Here is a 22,493-nt window from a genome sequence, read left to right as displayed (position 1 = left end):
ACTACAGGTAAAGGAGGAGGATAATGGCAGGCGGGTAGGCTGACAAAATGGGAGGGAATCTCCAATTTATCCACCACAGCACTGATTTTTCTTTGCCCCAAAGCCACAGTCTTTATTTCGTTCCCCTCAGAATGACGTGACGGAACTCATTCAGCGCAGAAATGAGAGATATTAGAGACACAGTATTACCACATACCCATATCATTTGGAGAGGTGAATTCGTAAATTAGCATTGACACAATAACTTTGAATCGGCTAATGGTGGCCTAGACGTCACATACAGGTTGTCCCAATGTCTTTGTGAAAGTCAGACTGACCGAATCTACGTGTTCTAAGATGAAAGTTGGAAACTTTTGAACTTGGAAACTTTCAGTGGCCTCACAGAAGGGCTGAGTTCTATTGATCGGAGTTCCTCTGTGAGGATAGAGATGTGAGAGAGTGCAGGTTGTTTTTCTAGACACTGTAGAGGAGGAGATCATTTTATGTTGAGGAATGATAAGGAACCTAGTCTGAACTGGGATCACAAAATGTGTTTTCAAAGTCACGGTAGGCAGAGGAATAGTGGCATTGGAGTCAGCCAAAAGTATTTCCTATCCTATTCTGCACAACTTGGGTAACTGCATTGTGGTGCTCAAATAATTTCCCAAGTTCGTCCTCTACTCTGCTGTATTCTACTTACATGTAGTTACTAGCCTATTAAATGTTTGTTTTTTAAATAAATGATCCCACTAGTAGTTACACATGTGGTTTAATGCCTCTCTCATGTAATCTGTAGTCTGAGAGCCTTAACAAAGTTACAGGGTGATGACTAATACCACTCCCCTTCCTCTCCTTCCCAGACCATGTATGCCACAAGCCCCTACTCTGACCCTCTTGTGTCAGCTGACCTCGACCCCCAGCCAATCATTGACGAGGAGGAGGGACTTATCTGGGTGGTGGGCCCAGTGCTCGCTGTTGTCTTCATCATCTGCATCGTCATCGCCATCCTCCTGTACAAGAGGTAAGGACTGGAGAAAGACACACACACACACACACACACACACACACACGAAGGTGAGAGAGGTAGAGACACATTAAGTACATTCAAATACACTGTCACACACAGTCTACCTTTCAGAAAAGATACACGCTCAATCACACGCACAGGCGCACACACACACATATACCATGCACTTTCAATCACACACACACACATTTACATGTACACAAGCACTCTCAATCAAACACATACAGTGGCTTGCGAAAGTATTCACCCCCTTGGCATTTTTCCTATTTTGTTGCCTTACAATCTGGTATTTAAATGGATTTTTGGGAGGTTTGTATCATTTGATTTACACAACATGCCTAGCACATATTATTTATTGTGAAACAAACAAGAAATAAGACAAAAAAAACAGAAAACGTGAGCGTGCGTAACTATTCACCCCCCCAAAGTCAATACTTTGTAGAGCAACTTTTTGCAGCAATACAGCTACCAGTCTCTTGGGGTATGTCTCTATAAGCTTGGCACATCTAGCCACTGGGATTTTGCCCATTCTTCAAGGCAAAACTGCTCCAGCTCCTTCAAGTTGGATGGGTTCCTGCTGGTGTACAGCAATCTTTAAGTCATACCACAGATTCTCAATTGGATTGAGGTCTGGGCTTTGACTAGGCCATTCCAAGACATTTAAATGTTTCCCCTTTAACCACTCAAGTGTTGCCTTAGCAGTATGCTTAGGGTCATTGTCCTGCTGGAAGGTGAACCTCCGTCCCAGTCTCAACTCTCTGGAAGACTGAAACAGGTTTCCCTCAAGATTTTCCCTGTATTTAGCGCCATCCATCATTCCTTCAATTTTGACCAGTTTCCCAGTCCCTGCCGATGGAAAAACATCCCCAAAGCATGATGCTCCCACCATGGTGTTCTCGGGTGATGAGAGGTGTTGGGTTTGCGCCAGACATAGCGTTTTCCTTGATGGCCAAAAAGCTCAATTTTAGTCTCTCACATGCCTTTAGGCAAACACCAAATGTGTTTGCTCATTTTTTTTCTTTAAGCAATGGCTTTTTTTCTGGCCACTCTTCCGTAAAACCCAGCTCTGTGGCGTGTACGGCTTAATAAAGTGGGTCTATGGACAGATACTCCTATCTCCGCTGTGGAGCTTTGCAGCTCCTTCAGGGTTATCTTTGGTCTCTTTGTTGCCTCTCTGATTAATGCCCTCCTTGCCTGGTCCATGGGTTTTGGTGGGTGGCCCTCTTTTGGCAGGTTTGTTATGGTGCCATATACTTTACATTTTTTAATAATGGATTTAATGGTGCCTCATGGGATGTTCAAAATTGTGGGTATTTTTTTAGAACCCAACCCTGATCTGTACTTCTCCACAACTTTGTCTCTGACCTGTTTGGAGAGCTCCTTGGTCTTCGTGGTGTCGCTTGCTTGGTGGTGCGCCTTGCTTAGTGGTGTTGCAGACTCTGGGGCCTTTCAGAACAGGTGTATATATACTGAGATCATGTGACAGATCATGTGACACTTAGATTGCACACAGGTGGACTTTATTTAACTAATTATGTGACTTAATTGGTAATTGGTTGCACCAGATTTTATTTAGGGGCTTCATAGCAAAGGGGTTGAACACATATGCATGCACCACTTTTCCGTAAAAAAAATATATATTGAATTTTTTGAAACAATTTGCCTATTACATTAAATCCTAATAAAAATCCAATTAAATTACAGGTTGTAATGTAACAAAATACAAAAAATGCCAAGGGGGATGAATACTTTTGCAGGGCACTGTACACACACACACACACACACACACACACACACACACACACACACACACACACACACACACACAGAGAAAGGATCTGAGCATCTCTTGTTCTGGAACCCCGGCAGAGCAGAAGCTGGCCGTTTGCTGTCACCGCTCATCATTTAGGCGTAGGAGGGGAGTGCTCAGAGTATCTGCTACGTGTCAGTGCATGCGAATGCTGCTTTAGAACAGGCCCTAAGGCCACCTCTGAACCCCCCCCCACCCCCACACACACACACATACACACACAAGAGAACCAAGCTCCTGGCTTGCTTGGTTGACCCCTTGTTGCCCTGGTGCTTCACAAGGACACATCTCTCTCTATCCTAGCTTCTCCCTTGTCTATTTTCAACCTTGAGTGAATACTGCTTTGGGCCACGTGGAGCAGTCTCCATAGCATCCACATTGAATTACACTGTAGAGCATATTAACGCATTACTGAGAGAATCAGTCTTGAGAGAAGACTTTGGTGAATCTGGGCTTATAGTCAGTCTATCAATAGGTATGTTGTCCACTCAACACCACACAAGAACATGCAAAGTATCCCTGAATGCATAGATATTCATTAAATATACCAACATCAATCCAACATTAAAAATACCAATACCAATCCAACATCATTGAGTCTTATGGCTATTTACCTTAAATTGTTAGGCGTGTGTGACTGTTTGGTTGTCCCAGGGCTTCCATGTTGGACGGGCAATGTCAGAGGCACCCGAGAAGAGTATTGAACTAACTTTCGGGCATGGAATTAACATAGAGGGCAGGGGGAGGCTTCTCTGTTTTCTGTTTGTGCCCAGGCAGATTTGCACAACAATGACCAAGTCAATGTCACCAGCGTGTCGGGACTTTCCGGTCCATAACCAGGAGATATATCACTTGTCAAGATCAATGTGATAGAATTGGTGCCCTGTGTGAAGAGAAAATGACAACATTACTGTGTGTGTTGAGGCAAGGGAAAGGACAAGATCATAGCAACACAGCATCGCTGATGAACTGTATAAATCAGTCACAGGAAGATGCACACCTACATCCACACTTGGATACAGATCATAAAATGTTTTATGTTAATCTGAGCTGAAGGTCATGGTTCCCTGTGTTCCAGAACAGATCACAACGAAGATAAGTGGCTTTTTTTTACGACGGGTAAGGGGAAAGGCCATAAACTCAAATGATATTATCTAGGTTTTTCTATGGAGTTTCTTCAATGCTTCATGCAGGCACATTATTTGTGCCCCCCCCCCCCCCCCCCAAAAAAAGAGATATATCTTTGGATTGCACCTGTGATGAAATTATAGTATTTGAAACAACAAATAACCAAAGGGGAATAATTGAGCGTGGTGTCAGTAGCGAAGCAATGCTAATCTTGCACGCCAATCAACATTGAGATACGATTGTTATTTTTTGTAGTTAGACACATGTATTTCCACTTGTTCAACAGGAAATGGTACATTACAGTATAAAATATGAATGCTATACTTCAACTTCAGCCTATGGGGCGTGATACTGTTGTCAAGATTATTCAGTCGTCATAGCGACGGGTCATGTTGTCGTGCCAGCTAACGTCCTGTCATGCTTTCTTTTCCCTGCTTACGAATGGAGCAGCAAACCAGACAGGTAAGAGCGAAAGGATGTGATATGCTGACAATACCACAACAACCCCCACCTCAACCCTTTAGTATCCCTTTGACGACATTTCCTACATTCTATCTTGTTGGACAGAGTTCAATCATTGCAGGAAGCGGTTTTCCGCTGCTGTGCAAATCCAACGCTCTTTCAAAAGTCAGCTGTTTGCATTGATTGAATTCAGACCCAAGTGCCAAATGCTTGTATTTGAATTGACACCGTATATTTGATCAGCCAGGACAGTTCATCTTAAAGATTTTAAGTGATCTTTCATTGCTTTCGTTACTCTCGCCCTACATTACATTAAAACATCAATATATTTGATATTATTCCCATTTGACGAGAACCTACCTCGTCATTAGAGTTGACACATTGTAATGTCCTCATCTTGATATTCACTGAATACTGAGCCATCTCACCAACACGTCTGATTGTCCTGTCTGTCTCAATACGACGGGGTCATTTCCTGATGAACACAACCGCTAGAAATCCCTGTTTCTTAGATTCCAACACCATTTGTCCCCAAGAGACAACTTACTTTTCTGCCTAGAACAGACCTGCATGCATTACAATGCCTTGACTGCTCCCCCTCACTTTCTCCTTAATTCTAAAAATGCTAGTTGGCATGAACATTGAATGCCAATAATATATCAAAAATAGATATATTTCTTCAACAGTATGACGTCACAGCCAAATGTACTCACTGGCCAGGAAAGCACTTTAACAGCATTTTTCCATCTTTCCCCGCACAACTACTCCCCAATCATTGCATTGCATTTTACATTTGCTAGATGGCTATTACATTACATTCGCTAGATGGCTATTACATTGTAGGTTCTAGTTAAGGTAGATTTACCACACTCTCACAATGTTAGACATAGCATGGGTACATCTGAACACAGAGTCTATCATTTTCAGCCTTTTTTTGTTGTTGCCCGTATTCTCCACCAAATGTAGCAAATCATATGGAGGCTTGAGTCATTCTGTATGGTCCCGTCTGCATGTGTTAAAACGCATGCAACGATGACCTCAGAGGGCGGTATCGACCTCGCACGACCCATTTCGTCTTTTGTTGTTGTTCCTGACCATTACACCATTGATCCCCAAGGCTGTTTACACAAGCCTCATTGCTTCCCATATAATGCAAAGGTCACAGGCCAGTGATTTTACTTAGCCCTGACTAGAAGAGGTTGGAGGTCAGAAGTCAAATGATGATGAACTATTTAAAAGGTCACTTGTAGTAGAGTGATAGTCCCCCTTGTACTCTGTACACTTTTCGTTACACAGATCAAATGTATTGAGTCTTTGGGCAGATCCCTTTGTCAAAGCTCTTTGGTAACGATTGCAAGTGGTAAAAAGTATTAAATCCCCTATTTAAACAGATTATAGTTCATTGATGAAATCTCCATCTTCCGTGTAGGTTAATCTTAGGTCTGAATACATATGGCACCTCGATATCTTCTTATAAGCATGATGTGAAATTATTTAAACTCCGTTCTTATTGTCGGAAGGAATTAAAGATGCACTGAAGTTAATCACCGGGCTTTAACTTTCTGCCTCTAGAATTGTTAATCTGATAAGCATTTATGAACATTACGATATATGTCCCACTAAAAGTAGCATTCATCCCCACGTATACTAAAGATAACACAATCTGTCGGATTAAAGGAGGACTTGAACTATCCTGGAACATCTGATGTGATTCATCATTAAGACATTATATTGTATATGTAAAATGCATACATTTGATTATATTAATGTAAGGGAATATCTTCAACAGGGAAGGAAAATGCACCAAATAAATGATATAACTTAAAATGTTTAAAAAAAGCTGAAATAACAGTATTGATGTTTTACATGTTTTTTCCCCACAGGAAAAGGGCAGAATCCGAAGCTCGAAAGGGAAGTCTGCCCAACAGTAAGGAGATGCTGTCTCATAACCCCACCGACCCTGTGGAGCTTCGACGCATCAACTTCCAAACGCCTGGTAAGGGCTCACGCCCATCACTTCCATCTCACCCATTGTGAAAGCAAACATCAATCACACCAACCACTGCAGGGCTTCTTAGATCCAATTAAGTCAATTACTTTTTAAAGTCAAAATAAGATGAATGTAGTTACTAATCTTTACCTGACTTAAAGGAGCGGAATTAATGTAATTGATCAAATTGTGAATGAGGTTAGTTATCATTGGGGGAGTGTGTGAATGTGATCTCCTAAATGCTAAACCAACACTTCTCACGGAGTTCTTGTGACTAGAACATTCTGTGGGGTCAATGTTCAAAGTGTGGAAAATGGACAGGTGGCAGAGAAAAAACACACTCTCAAAAATGAGAGAGAGGGAGATGCTGGAGAATGAGGTGTAAGACTAACACTTTCATGGCAGTTAACATCATCTGTCTGTGCGGCCTTTGCCAAGCTAACACTAGTCTCCTCAGAGTGACAGCTTAGCATGTTGGAAGTCAAAGTTAGAGGTGAGTTGAAGACTACAATACTATGACAGTGTCATAATACCATATTACATCCTGTATTAGGCCAGTGGAGGGAAGAGCGGGCCAGTGACAAGCTGTGAACACAAACGTCCCCTCCCTTTTGACCTTCTGCGGCGAGGTGAACATCTGTCATGCCTGAGCTGCCTGGTCAAGGGACCCTTTTTGTCACCGAGGGGGAAAAGATGGCCGTCACAGTCTATTTGTCCAGAGGAGAGCCAATGTATTCTCTCCCAGCTACCTTTTTTGAGTGAAGAGACACGCTCAACTTGGTAGTGAGAGCAGTATGACAGGTGTTCGGGTACTGCTAAGAATGTTGGAATGTTAAAGCCATATTTTTCAGGTCAGCTCGTATGAAAGAGGAATAAATTATAAAGACTATGAATATTTATGAAACCCCTACTCTCAATGACCTTATATCCATTACTGGCAATTACAAACTTGGCAAGAGGGGGCCTTTTCCCCCCCTCTCAGTTTCCACTTTGAGAAGCCGAGTTCAGAGTGAGCTAAACCTCCACACTTTCCCCATTCTGGAACTATTCCGGAATCCTCTACAACCATCTTGATTAGTCTCACACACCCTTCTCATTTTCCAAAGAGCCTCTCAAAGTGTCTCTCGACTTGCTGGAGAGGTCCAAACATCTTTGTCTCCCTCTTTTATAGCTTCCTCTCCAACGCTGATTGGTGCTACATTATACCGCGTTTCTCTTCCCTCCCTCACTCCCTCCCTCTTTTCATCCCTCTCGCACGTCGCTGCTCCTCAATGCACATCTCCATTCTGAGGACGCTTGATGTGTGCATGACGCCACTCGGCGAACGATTGTTCCATTGTCAACCGGCGGCTGAAAATGAGTCTTGAGCGGTAGAGGCCGATAGAAACACCCTCCGGAGAGAGAGAGAGAGAGAGAGCGTGAGTGAGAGCACACGAGAAAATAGGCCCCGTTTTTTCCTTTAGCTAATGGCTACTTGTGTTATCAGGGTAGATGAAAAGACCACTGACAGACACCTGTCTCAGACGGGAGAGTGGGCAAAACGGCGCCTGTGTCCCGGCTATTATGAAACCTCAGCTATCTGGGACACGGTGACAGCCCTTTGTGCGGACACTGCCGTCACGAACCCTGAAGTGCTAACACTATTTACATTTAACAATGTCAGTTCTACCTTGTCAAAGTAAAGTCCACTAAAGTTTTTATGCAAGCTGAAACTTCCTGCCTGCAGGCTTTGTATGATATCTGATGGTCAGAATGGATTTCATTATAGGATTGTGTGATCGCTTGACTCGGTTCTTCAGTGTCTTTGAATTGCCTCTTCTGCTCTGTTTTGTTGAGTGTTTTAATTTCTTTCCCCCTGATTTACGTATTGTGGCGTAGGCTAGCTTCTAGCATGTCAATGTGTGCGGTACTAACTGATCAATGGGACATTTTAGATGATACAATGTAGAACTTTAGTTTCCCTGAGACCCCTTCCCCAACTGTTTCTAGCCCTAAAACAAAATAATCATCACATTGCTACAATCGTCTGCAACATTTTATTTATACCACCGTTTCCTCCGCAGGTTCAGGTGACCCTAGTTACCCCAGTAACTTCCATTTGTCAAGTTAGTTGGTCTTGTTTATGCATTCGTCACATTCTTCTTTTCTCTCTTTTGTTTTGTTACGGGTTTTTTCCCATCCCGCTGTCTTCCTCCTTTCTACATAGGCTTGTAGTCAATCTCACCCCCATCTAATCCACACGTTACCCATTGCCATGTCACCTATCGCAGGAGGCAGAGTTAAAAAATGACACCCCCAGTCATCAAAGCAGACAACATTTCGGCCTAACCTTTTGATTAGTTTCGTTGTCGTTTGGTTTGTTTGTGCATTTCTTTGTGTCTTGCGTCATGTTAACTCTCGCCGGTCTCTTCGGCGTAAATAACATTCTTCTCTCACAATAGGAAGTGTTACAGGAAGTGAAGTGTGCTTCATTAATTGTCATTGGCTTCCTTTCCTGTCATATCTTCCTATGAGCATGCCACTGCTTTGAGTGAAAAACTGGCCTAACAACGATCACTTCCACCTCTTACACACATGCTGCTTTTCTAATGATTCACTGGTTGTAACTGTGGTAGCAACCCCTTACCCCTGGCGACTGACCTCTTGTCCGTTTGATTGATAGGCATGGCCAACCACCCACCAATCCCCATTTTGGACCTGGCCGATCATCTGGAGCGATTGAAAGCCAACGACAACCTGAAGTTTTCACAGGAATATGAGGTAAACATGAGGCTTTAGTATGTTTCCTATCTGTTTGTGTCCTACTTGTTTGCATATTTAGGTCAGATTGGAGATGTTATCGGAGAAAGATGACTGTTTTTCGATGAACTAAGATGCCATAGCGTATGCAACCCCAACAGTTTAGGCTCATGTGTACAAGAGAGAGGCTGGCTGCCCTCTAAACTCATTGTGTCACTCATTGTCACTCATTGTGTAATGTGTCATGGAGTTTATTTAAGCCTCAAGTCTCGCCATGTAATGTTATTTTTCCGGAACCCTTTAATCCAGTCATTACAAAAGTGTCACAGCCCTGACACCCTACCGTTCAGCAAAGCCAGTCCTCACATGGCAGCTGGCATACGGGGAAAAAAGTGAAGATGGCTTCCCGTGGAGAACCTGTTCACCGGTCACACCCGGCAAACCCAAATCCCCAATCCTTCCAATCTGCCCCATGCAAAGTGAAAACGAAACATTCATCCAGTGACAGCAGGCTTGATTGAAAGGACCGTCATCCCCCCGCCGCCGTATCTCTGAACTGTAATCATTTTGGCATTTAATATGAACGCAGCTCGGAAAAGGTCAGTATCTCACCAACGCACCGTAAACTCATTAGACCGCAGACAAGGTGAGGTGACTCGTCAGCCAGGATTCGCCAAAGTCTCATCTTCGACCGGGGAGGGAGAAGGGAAGTGGAGGCTGGAGTTGTCTTTGGTTCAGTGCGTTCACAAAAACATAATCCTTTTTCTGTGATTTCATCAGACAATGAAACCTAGTGGGTTTGATTGATTGGAGCAGAATGTCAGGGGCCAAAAGTAAAGTTACTGTCACCAGGTTTTCCCCACCCCTCACACACTCATCACTCTCGGCAGCCACTTCACAAATGGGGAATTAAATACCTTTAAAGCCCAATAAATCTCCCCCGTTTTCCCACCACCGCTTGTCATTGCTAGATGGATTCTGTACGAAACACAATGGGAGTAAATCTAAATAGATGGACTTGGTACGCCTGAATGTCACTGAAGCTGCAGAATTGTGCTAGAGCGCCAGGGTCCTTTCAGGGGCAATGCGTGTGGTGGAACTGCAGTCGACCTCTATCTCTCCCTCCCCTCTTGTTCTCTCTCTGTCTTTGTCTCTGCCTTTGTCTCTGTCTTTGTCTCTGCCTTTGTCTCAATCTCTGCCTCCAACTCCCTCTCCCTGTCCCTTTCACTCCCTCTCTCTCTCTCGGCGGGCTGTACCACCACTGCTCCGAACCGTGAGATCACGATGTGGCTGGCTGCCAAGCTCCCCCGACCATTATTGCAGCTTAAGTACATTGAATTTTAATTCTGAGACAGGTATTTTCACAAGGAATAAAAAGTAATTTTCTGAGCACAATGAAACAAGGGTTATTTATTATGAGCAAAGTAGCGACCTACTGTTTCAACATACAGTACCAGTCAAATGTTTGGACACACCTACTTATTCAAGGGTTCTTTTTTATTAATACATTGTAGAACAATAGTGAAGACATCAAAACTATTAAACAACACATATGGAATCATGTAGTAACCAAAAAAGTGTTAAACAAATCAAAATATATTTTATATTTGAGATTCTTCAAAGTAGCCACCCTTTGCCTTGATGACAGCTTTGTACACTGTTGGCATTCTCTCAACCAGCTTCACCTGGAATGCTTTTCCAACAGTCTTGAAGGACTTCCCGCATATGCTGAGCACTTGTTGGCTGCTTTTCCTTCACTCTGCGGTCGGACTCATCCCAAACCATCTCAATTGGGTTGAGGTCAGGGAATTGTGGAGGCCAGGTCATCTGATGTAGCACTACATCACTCTACTTCTTGGTCAAATAGCCCTTACACAGCCTGGAGGTGTGTTGGGTCATTGTCTTGTTGAAAAAAAATTATAGTCCCACTAAGCGCAAACCAGATGGGATGGCGTATTGCTGCAGAATGCTGGTTAAGTGTGCCTTGAATTCTAAATAAATTACAGACAATGTCACCAGCAAGCACCCCCACACCATCACACCTCCTCCACCATGCTTCACGGTGGGAACCACACATGTGGAGATCATCTGTTCACCTACTCTGCATCTCACAAAGAAACGGTGGTTGGAACCAAAAATATCAAATTTGGACTCTTTCCACCGGTCTAATGTCCATTGCTTGTTTTTCTTGGCCCAAGCAAGTCTCTTCTTCTTATTGGTGTCCTTCAGTAGTGGTTTCTTTGCAGCAATTTGACCATGAAGGCCTGATTCACATAGTCTCCTCTGAACAGTTGATGTTGATGTGTCTGTTACTTTAACCATTTATTTGGGCTGCAATCTGAGTTGCAGTTAACTCTAATGAACTTATCCTCTGCAGCAGAGGAAACTCTGGGTCTTCCTTTCCTGTGGCGGTCCTCATGAGAGCCAGTTTCATCATAGCGCTTGATGGTTTTTGCGACTGCACTTGAAGAAACTTTCAAAGTTCTTGAAATGGTCCGCATTGACTGACCTTCATGTGTCTTAAAGTAATGATGGACTGTCGTTTCTCTTTGCTTATTTGAGCTGTTCTTGCCATAATATGCACTTGGTCTTTTACCAAATAGGTCTATCTTCTGTATACCAACCCTACCTTGTCATAACACATTTGATTGGCTCAAATGCATTAAGAAGGAAAGATATTCCACAAATGTACTTTCAACAAGGTACACCTGTTAATTGAAATGCATTCCAGGTGACTACTTCGAAGAATCTCAAATTTAAAATATATTTGGATTTGTATAACACTTTTTAGTTTACTACTTGATGTGTGTTTTCATAGTTTTGATGTCTTATTATTCTACAATGTAGAAAATAGTAAAAATAAAGTAAAACCCTTGAATGAGTAGGTGTGTCCAAACTTTTAACTGGTACTGTTTTTGGATGAAAATACGTCAGCTTAGCCAAAAGTTTATCCTGACTGACTCACACTGCATTCTGGTCCCACAGTGTAAATTATTCAGATAATGAATGTCACACAGCTGGGATTTGGTCTTACTCACAACGTTCACATGCTCTTAACCCTAAGTCAAGAGGGCATGACAAAGCCTGTTCACTCTCCGGAGACTGAAAATATTTGGCATAGGTCCTCAGATCCGCAAAAGGTTCTACAGCTGCACCATCGAGAGCATCCTGACTGGTTGCATCACATCCTGGTATGGCAACTGCTCGGCCTCCGATCGCAAGGCACTACAGAGGGTAGTGTGTACAGCCCAGTACATCACTGGGACCAAGCTTCTTGCCATCCAGGACCTCTATCCCAGGCGGTGTTAGACTCCAGCCACCCTAGTCATAGACTATTCTCTCTGCTACCACACGGCAAGCGGTACCAGTGCTCCAAGTCTAGGTACAAAAAGCTTCTTAACAGCTTCTAACCCCAAGCCATAAGCCTCCTGAACAGCTAATCAAATGGCTACCCAGACTATTTGCATTGCCCCCTCCCCCTTTTACGCTGCTGATACTCTCTGTTTATTATCTATGCATAGTCACTTTAATAACTCTACCTACATGTACATATTACCTCAATTACCTTGACTAACCGGTGCCCCCGTTCATTGACTCTGTACCGGTACCCCCTGTATATAGCCTCACTATTGTTATTTTACTGCTGCTCTTTAATTATTTGTCACTTATTTTATTTCTTAAAAGGAATCACTAATCTGACATGACTGGATTGGTGTAAACAACATTTCGACTAGCTTAATTTCACCAATTATGTCATGTCACTGCCATATCAGTTATTACTATTGAGGAAGGAAGGATGCTTTTAAATAATATTTGAAAAGTTATCCCTCTCTATGCCTTCTGTCTGCCCTTTAGCTTCTAATACCCTTTATTCCTAGTAGTAAGCATAATCCAGCTCATAACTCCTTTACTGGAAGCATTAAAAGTTAGAGACTCCGATCGTTAAAGAACACAGCCCAATATGTCCTCTGACATGTGAAATGGAACACTATCTTTCACAACATGGTGTTTTCTCCCAAATGGCTAGTGGTATTACATTTTATAGCCCATTTATTTACGCTGAGGGATCGTTTTCAATCCAGGCTTTACAGAGCTATAAAAGGATTAGATTGCTGATTCTTTTGGTTGTACTCAACTGTAAGGCTCTTCTGTGTACCGTAAACACTAACCCGATAGAAGGACCAAGGATGGTCGAGAGAAAACATGGCCTTTTTGGAAAACCTAATCTAGAATGGCTAAAATAGTGGACTCTTATCGTATCCTAGCCAATAGAGAGAGAGAATGACCTTTGACTAAAAGCATATTTGAAAGTTCCCCCTTCATTTATGCCATGAAGACAGTACTCTCTCTCCGGGCTTTTGAGACCAATGTTCAGCCATTGTATGCTTCTCTGCCAACTGTAATTAGAAATTTGTCAACCCAAACATTGCTTGCAGGCAGATGCCTATCAAAATTCTATTTTCAAAAGACAGTGAAGAGTAGGAATACATGTTGTTACAAAAGTAAATAACTTGAGGTCGGGCAATGCTATAATATTGTGAAGTGTGCTTTTTCCTCACAATTCTGAATAAGCTAAATGTTTGTTGTTGTGAATAACGTTCAACTCTCAATTGATCATCTTTCGCCAATGATGGCTAATCCGTCAATAATGTCTGATCCCTGGCCGTGATCCTGCTCTCCGAGCGTGTCTCAGGGGGGAGTGGGATATGCAAAAAAACATTTCCATTTCTCAACTCACTCTCGTACAGGTAACCCACTTGGGCCGAGCTTGGAAAACCCTGCGCTAGACGATGAGGGCAAATACACTGACACGGGGGCAGGAAAAGCGAAATGTACAGTGTATTTATGGTACAGCTTATCCCTCTTCTCCATTTCAGAACCAGTCTGACCAGTGTACAGTACACAGGATGCATGTAAGCATGCGTCACTGGATACGTAGGGACGCATAATATGGAATGATGGCGATAGAATGCACCAGCCAGCTTTGGGACGGCTAAATTTACCAGGGCTTGTCACGTACACAATATGTCTGTCATGCTACATGCCAAAATAACCCTGGACGCTTTGGAAAATTGCAGTTAAGGCAGTGAAACGCGGGCCTAGAGTTTCAAGCTGATAATCCCGAAGAGTGTAAATACCATCAAGCTTGAAGGCATAGTTCACCCAAATTACAAAATGACATATATTCGGGATATTGAATATATTTGGAAACGGTGGCCAGGTAAACCAAACCAAAGCATGGATTGCTGTCATACCTTGTCCATCTGCTACTTACAGGGCAAGGAAACCAATATGAACTTTTGTAATTTGGGTGAACTATCCCTTTAAATGTGTCTCATGAGTCTACACAGTACTATAACATTTTTCTTTGCTAATCCTCCTGAATTATTATTATTATTGATCCTAGTTTGAATCTGTAGTACTTCTCTGGGAGATGGAGCTAATTGGTGGTATTGAGCACAATATACTACTGTAAGTGATAAAGGAAAGTAATGAATATAATCTCTCTCTACTTACAGTCCATCGACCCCGGGCAGCAGTTCACGTGGGAACACTCCAACCTGGAAGTCAACAAACCAAAGAACAGATATGCTAACGTGATAGCATATGACCACTCTAGAGTCCTGCTATCAGCTATTGACGGTAAGCAGCTCTCCCCTTGGCTTGAAATGAGTGTCGAGTAAGTCCACTTCCATACCCCTGTCTTCTGTCCCCTAGGAGTATTAGCATACATTGAGTTATGCGATCTATGAAATCATATATGCTCTCGTTTTGCAGGTCAATTTAAGATTTCAATATCATTCCTATATGAGGATTTACTTAATAAATATTGTATGTTATCATCAGTGTTTTTTTTCCCTCTCAAAGCTTTTCCTCCACTTCCCCAAGTGTCTTCAGACTATCAGCCATGATGTTTTATTCAACCTGTAAAGGACCTCAACTGAACTCTTTCAGGCATATCTGCATGATATATTTATATCGGCAGTTTGTTTCAGCTAACAGTGATTTTTTTGGAAGAGCTAGTTAATCCATCTCTCTTCTCTCATACACTCACTCACACACACACACACACACACACACACACACACACACACACACACACACACACACACACACACACACACACACACACACACACACACACACACACACACACACACACACACACCCACACCCACACCCACACCCACGTCTAATTAACCATTTCCATTACATTTTTCCCATAGACAAAAAAAAGAAAAGAAAAAGAACATTAACAGACTTCTGCTCTCCCAGTAAGTGGATGCTAATGGGAAGAAACCAGATAAAGTCTCTTTGCAGTCTCCCAGAAAGCCCATGCAGCTGAGAGTGTTGATGGATCCCATTAACTAGGCATAAACACACATCTGTAAGCCCACATCGAAGCCTTTGTGAGGGAGGAAACCGCTACTACGCCAGACAGGCTTGTGGGACTTCCCCCCCGGAGCTCCGAACAAAGCCTTTGGCAACCAGGACTTCTTTGTTAAGTTTGAGTTATTTTGGCGCGAGGGACTTGTCTGTATAAGTAGATCACCAAGCAAGCGACTGACTGTCGAGATTGGAATGGAGGAAGTTTTCCTCGGCTGCTTTTGTAATCCCCTGATGTGTGGTAAAGTGTATGGTAGACTATTAGCATTGGCTATGCTAGAGGGGAATTGGGTGACTTAACTTGACCCCTCAGTCCTTACAGGCCCACATAACAATGTCATGATAATGTTATAACAGATGTCATAAACAGTCACAACACATGTTCAGCATCATCTGTTGACTTATCATAGTCATTAATCATGTCCACATCATATTGTTGTTGTTGTGTGCCGTAAGACATGAGTACCACTTCATTAAGTAATTTGTACGCTTCCACAGGACTTTCATTTAGTTAGCCAACCTTTGTGTCTTCCTCCCACTTTCAACTCCAAACCATCCATCAAAATGTCTCCTTTCATTTTGACATTCCTCACCAGATGAATACACATTATGTAAGCAGACATCTGTATAGTCAGTTTTCCACTGTACTCTGCTTCAAAGCTGTCCCTGGACTCTATTCTTAACTGTGTTGAGACGCAGTTCAAAGTGGACTAACTTGAGTCACTGGCCAGCCCTTTCTCAAAAGGTCAGTGCAGCTAAAAGTGGGAAATCACAACATAATCACGGTTTTCCGTGCTTGATCAAGGAGCTTTTAAAGTCCAGGTATACCGGTTATTCTCCAATTGTTGTAATTGTGAAGGCAGGTTGATGATGTAGCAGAAGCAAATTCATCAAATGTTATTTGTCACATGCTTCGTAAATAACAGGTGTAGACTAACAGTGAAATGCTTACTTACGGGCCTTTTCTAACAATGCAGAGAGAAAGAAATTAGAAATAGTGTATATTTATATTCTTTTACAATAACATGAGGAATAAATACACAATGAGTAATGATAACTTGGCTATATACATGTGTACCGGTACAGAGTCGATGTGCAAGGTAATTGTGGTAGATATGTACATATACATACGGATAAAGTGACTAGGCAACAGGATAGATAATAAACAGTAACAGCAGCGTATATGATGAGTCAAAAGAGATTAGTTCAAAAAGGGTCAACGCAGATATTCCAGGTAGCTATTGGTTAACTATTTAACTTACTGTTGACCAGTCTTATTTTATTTTATTTTTTATTTCACCTTTATTTAACCAGGTAAGCCAGTTGAGAACAAGTTCTCATTTACAACTGCGACCTGGCCAAGATAAATCAAAGCAGTGTGACACAAACAACAACACAGAGTTACACATGGAATAAACAAATGTACAGTCAGTAATAGAAAAAAAAGTCTATATACAGTGTGTGCAAATGGCGTGAGGAGGTAAGGCAATAAATAGGCCATAAGTAGCGAAGTAATTACAATTTAGCAAATGAACACTGGAGTGATAGATGTGCAGATGATGATGTGCAAGTAGAAATACTGGTGTGCAAAAGAGCAAAAAAGTTAATTAAAACAATATGGGGATGAGGTAGGTAGATTGGATGGGCTATTTACAGATGGGCTGTGTACAGCTGCAGCGATCGGTTAGCTGCTCAGATATTTGACGTTTAAAGTTAGTGAGAGAGATAAAAGTCTCCAACTTCAGCGAATTAAAAAAAAATTGTTCCAGTCATTGGCAGCAGAAAACTGGAAGGAAAAATGGCCAAAGCAGGTGTTGACTTTGGGGATGACCAGTGAGATATACCTGCTGGAGCGCGTGCTACAGGTGGGTGTTGTTATCATGACCAGTGAGCTGAGATAAGGCGGAGCTTTACCTAGCTAAGAGTTATAGATGACATGGAGCCAGTGGGTCTGGCGACGAATATGTAGTGAGGGCCAGCCGACGAGAGCATACAAGTCGCAGTGGTGGGTGGTATATGGGGCTTTGGTGACAAAATGGATGGCACTGTGATAGACTGCATCCAGTTTGCTGAGTAGAGTGTTGGAGGCTATCATGTAAATGACATCGCCGAAGTCGAGGATCGGTAGGATAGTCAGTTTTACGAGGGTATGTTTGGCGGTGTGAGTGAAGGAGGCTTTGTTGCGAAATAGGAAGCCGACTCTAGACTTAATTTTGTATTGGAGATGTTTAATATGAGTCTGGAAGGAGAGTTTACAGTCTAGCCAAACACCTAGGTATTTGTAGTTGTCCACATATTCTAAGTCAGAACCGTCTAGAGTAGTGATGCTATTCGGACGGGCAGGTGCGGGCAGCGATCAGTTGAAAAGCATGCATTTAGTTTTACTAGCGTTTAAGAGCAGTTGGAGGCCACGGAAGGAGTGTTGTATGGCATTGAAGCTCATTTAGAGGTTTATTAACACAGTGTCCAAAGAAGGGCCAGATGTATACAGAATGGTGTCGTCTGTGTAGAGGTGGATCAGGGAATCACCTGCAGCAAGAGCGACATCGTTGATATATACACAGAAAAGAGTCGGCCTGAGAATTGAACCCTGTGGCACCCCCATAGAGACTGCCAGAGGTCCGGACAACAGGCCCTCCGATTTGACACAGTGAACTCTATCTGAGAAGTAGTTGATGAACCAGGCGAGGAAGTCATTTGAGAAACCAAGGCTGTTGAGTCTGCCGATAAGAATGTGGCGATTGACAGAGTCGAAAGCCTTGGCCAGGTTGATGAAGACGGCTCCACAGTACTGTCTTTTATCGATGGCGGTTATGATATCATTTAGTACCTTGAGTGTGGCTGAGGTGCACTCGTGACCAGCTCGGAAACCGGATTGCATAGCAGAGAAGGTACAGTGGGCAGCTTTTGAATCTTTAGGGATCTAGGACAATACGAAAGAGAGATTGAACAGACTGGTAATAGGGGTTGCAAAAATGGCGGCGGATAATTTTAGAAAGAGAGGGTCCAGATTGTCTAGCCCTGCTGATTTGTAGGGGTCCAGGTTTTGCAGCTCTTTCAGAACATCTGCTATCTGGGTTTGGGTGAAGGAGAAGCTGGGGAAGCTTGGGCAAGTAGCTGCGGGGGGTGCGGAGCTGTTGGCCGGGGTTGGGGTAGCCAGGATGAAAGCATGGCCAGCCATAGAGAAATGCTTATTGAAATTCTCGATTATTGTGTATTTATTGGTGGTGACAGTGTTTCCTAGCCTCAGTGCAGTGGGCAGCTGGGAGGAGGTGCTCTTATTCTCCATGGACTTTCCAGTGTCCCTGAACTTTTTGGAGTTAGAGCTACAGGATGCACATTTCTTTTTGAAAAGCCATTCTTTGCTTTCCTAACTTGAGGGTAGAAGCTGTTCAGCTTGAGGGTCGAAGCTGTTTATAGCTTGAGGGTAGAAGCTGTTCAGGGTCCTGTTGGTTACAGACTTGGTGAATCGCTACCGCTTGCTGGCGACTTGGGTGGCTGGAGTCTTTACCCATTTTTAGGGCCTTCCTCTGACACCGCCTGGTATAGAGGTCCTGGATGGCAGTGAGCTTGGTCCCCAGTGATGTACCGTAGGTTGTTATCCTGGCACCACACTGCCAGATCTCTGACCTCCCTGTAGGCAGTCTCATCGTCGTCGGTGATCATTCCTACCACCGTCATGTCGTCTGCAAACTTAATGATGGTGTGGGAGTCATGCGCAGCCACACAGTTGTGGGTAAACAGGGAGTACAGCTGGGGACTATGCACGCACCCCTGAGGGGCCCCTGTGTTGAGGGTCAGCATGGCAGATGTGTTGTTGCCTAGCTTCACCACCTTGGGGCGACCCTTCAGGAAGTCCAGGATCCAGTTGCAGAGGGAGGTGTTTAATCCCAGGATCCTTAGCTTAGTGGTGAGGTTGGATGGCACAATGGTGCGTATGTGTTCCTTTTGTCCAAGTGGGAAAGGGCAGTCTGGAGTGCATTAGAGATCGCGTAATCTGTGGATCTGTTGGAGTGAGGCCAGGATGTCTGTGATGAAGATGAGTTTGATGTGAGCCATGGCCAGCCTTTCAAAGCATTTCATGGCTACAGATGTGAGTGCTACAGGTGATAGTCAATTAGACAGGTTACCTTGGCATTTTTTTAATTTAATTGAACCTTTATTTAACTAGGCAAGTCAGTTAAGAACAAATTCTTATTTACAATGCCGACCTACCCCGGCCAAACCCGGGCGATGCTGGGCCAATTGTGCGCCGCCCTATGGTATTCCCAATCACGGCCAGATGTGATGCAGCCTGGATTCAAACCAGATACTGCAGTGACGCCTCTTGCACTGAGATGCAGTGTCTTAGACCACTGTACCACTCGGGAGCACTTTTTGGGCACAGGGACTATGGTGGTCTGCTTGAAATATGTAGGTATTACAGACTGGGTCAGGGAGAGGTTGAAAATGTCAGTGAAAATACTTGCCAGCTGGTCAGTTTCATGCTCTGAGTACACATCCTGGTAATCCGTCTGGCCCTGCGGCGTCGTGAATGTTAACCATTTTAAAGGTCTAGCTCACATCATTTATGGACTCATGACCTCCTGCCTGGGGTTACAGGCCAACCAAGTACTCTGAAAGAGAACTTTTTCCAAAAGTTACTTCAGTGTGGATTAATACCAAAATAAATGGAAAACCATTAAAATTCCTAACACACATGGCACTTTCAGACAGTTTTAAGACAAGCTGCCAATTTTGTATGTGATTCTTCGATCATTTGCCAAGTTTTAATATCTGCGCCATATTATTAGTTGTGTTTCTTTCTTGATAACGATATTGAAAGTGTTGCAAGCAGATGGTTGCGTTCTCCACAAATCATGAGTGACACTTCAGCTGTCTTCCGAGAAACCATTTAGCAAATATGCGTCCAGACACTCTTGTTTTCATTAAATCACGATAGTGTCTCTTTTTCCCTGCCCGTCCCTTCCATTTTGAAAGCTGGGGGCTTAATTGTCTTTATCCCTTGTCCATCATGGAACTATACAGCCAGGCAACGGCTCTACTAAAGGGTTTAGGAGAGAAAAGGAAGGGAGGAAGAGAAAGAAAAGAAGAGTAAGAAATGTTGGGGTTTGAATGAGCTCACATTCTTTTTTTTGGTTGTACTAAATAAGTTACCTGGGAGAAAAAGGGAAGGGAGGAGAGCTGGAGCGTGGGTGGGTTGACTGTGGAAACGTGGCACCCATGCAGATGAGACTTATCTTCGTAGTCCATGTGTGCACCGGGCCCTCAACTGCCAGTCCCGAAGCATTGACTAACTGTCAGCTCCGTCTTCTCCTCTTCCCGGATTGGAAAAGACCACGGCGCTTTCATTTAGCAAGCGGTGAAAAAAGAGGAGAGTAGGAGGTTTTGTTGTTTGTTTTTCTCTCCGTGAGGTTGAGGAGAGAGGTGGGGAGAAGGCGTTTTTCAAAGCCAAACTATCTCTCAAGTTCACGGTAGATAGCGGAAATGCTCTTTTTGGAATCATCGTTACATTCAAGAGTAAGATAACAATTGACACAGTGATTCAACAAGTAGGCCGCCATTTTGTGTTGATAGATGACATAAAAGGCACACAATGGCAAAGCTTAAACGAAAAACACAGTATAGACTGTTTGCCTGGGTAGTGCCTGAGTAAAAAAACTTACCCTGGAGTTGTGTGCTTTTAGTTTGAAAGAACTCAGTCAGGATTAAGTGTTGTTTATTGTCAAAACAACTGAAGGTATTGAGTCGGACTAGCAGGGGTCTAAACCTCTAAGCACTACCATAGTGAGACTTCACCTTTCACAGTACCTGCTAGTGGATGGACTAACATTATTGATCCCTCTGAAGCTAAAGCCACTGTTTTGTGTCACTCATTGGGTTTTCCCTGTGTGTCGTACAACCAAGGTTAATCACTCTCCACACACACACACACACACACACACACACACACACACACACACACACACACACACACACACACACACACACACACACACACACACACACACACACACACACACACACACACACACACACACACACACACACACACACACAGACACAGATCATCATCATCCATTCTAATCCCTTTCCCTCCTCTTTCCAAGGTATCCCTGGAAGTGATTACATCAACTCCAACTACATTGACGGCTACAGGAAGCAGAATGCGTACATCGCCACGCAGGGCTCGCTGCCTGAGACGTTTGGCGACTTCTGGAGGATGATCTGGGAACAGCGGAGTGCCAACATCGTCATGATGACCAAGCTGGAGGAGAGATCCAGGGTAAGCACAGATCTGGGATCAGCCCTATGGGATCCATTATTGTTCATTTGATTGTCATGCTCTGAGTAGAATGTGTCTTTAGCAGAGGTCTAGGTCTATTGCACAGATCCACATTACTCAACCCTGACATTAGTCACAGTCGAAGAAACAACATTTAGTAATTCTCCAAATTTCAATATATGGCACACATGTCATATTATTGGATTTGTAAACTACAAAAAGTCAGGCACTGAAATGTGTAACTATGCCATTGTTATATGTTCTACCTCAGGCGTCTACATTTTAATATCAGTGTACATGGTCTGTAAAGCAAGTATACCGGAAAATAATTAGAGATTCCAGATATACTTGTCAGATGCAAAATAGGTACAATTCAATGTGCCTGTTTTCCATTGTTTACTTCCAAGCTTTACATTATACCTTAACTCATGGCTCCTCCATTTTCTTTGACCTGCCCGTTCTTCCTTTCATTCTGTGTTCCTATTTCTTTGTGTATTTTGTGTCATGTTCCTTCAGATTCCCTAATATTTATATTCTAAGGCAAGACATCTTGCATTCTGTTGCCAATGGATGTCACTCACTCCTTTCTTTGCCACAACATGAGTTTTCCTTTTGTTCTTTTTAGTATTAGTGCTGCTATACCGTTATTGTAGTTAGTCGCATGGCCACTAGGCTAGCCAGCAGC

General features: G+C 43.2%; 1 protein-coding gene across 3 annotated transcripts in view; it reads left to right on the top strand.

Moving 5' to 3' along the window:
- The window catches only part of LOC120049659 (receptor-type tyrosine-protein phosphatase delta-like), a 225,566-nt gene that overhangs the window by 179,682 nt on the left and 23,391 nt on the right, over positions 1-22,493 (top strand). For 2 of the 3 annotated variants that reach the window (XM_038995996.1, XM_038995998.1), the window contains exons 19-23: positions 840-1,000; positions 6,290-6,402; positions 9,059-9,156; positions 14,655-14,778; positions 21,633-21,808. In XM_038995996.1, coding sequence (XP_038851924.1) covers positions 840-1,000; positions 6,290-6,402; positions 9,059-9,156; positions 14,655-14,778; positions 21,633-21,808 — 672 coding nt within the window. Of the gene's footprint in view, positions 1-839; positions 1,001-4,394; positions 4,407-6,289; positions 6,403-8,459; positions 8,502-9,058; positions 9,157-14,654; positions 14,779-21,632; positions 21,809-22,493 lie in introns of all 3 variants that reach the window. The other variant, XM_038995997.1, reaches the window with a different exon arrangement.

The sequence above is a fragment of the Salvelinus namaycush genome, chromosome 6, assembly GCF_016432855.1.
Source record: "Salvelinus namaycush isolate Seneca chromosome 6, SaNama_1.0, whole genome shotgun sequence".
In the NCBI taxonomy this organism is placed as follows: Eukaryota; Metazoa; Chordata; class Actinopteri; order Salmoniformes; family Salmonidae; genus Salvelinus; species Salvelinus namaycush.
The sequence above is the reverse complement of the archived record's forward strand: the minus strand, read 5'-3'. Positions and strand labels throughout refer to the sequence as shown.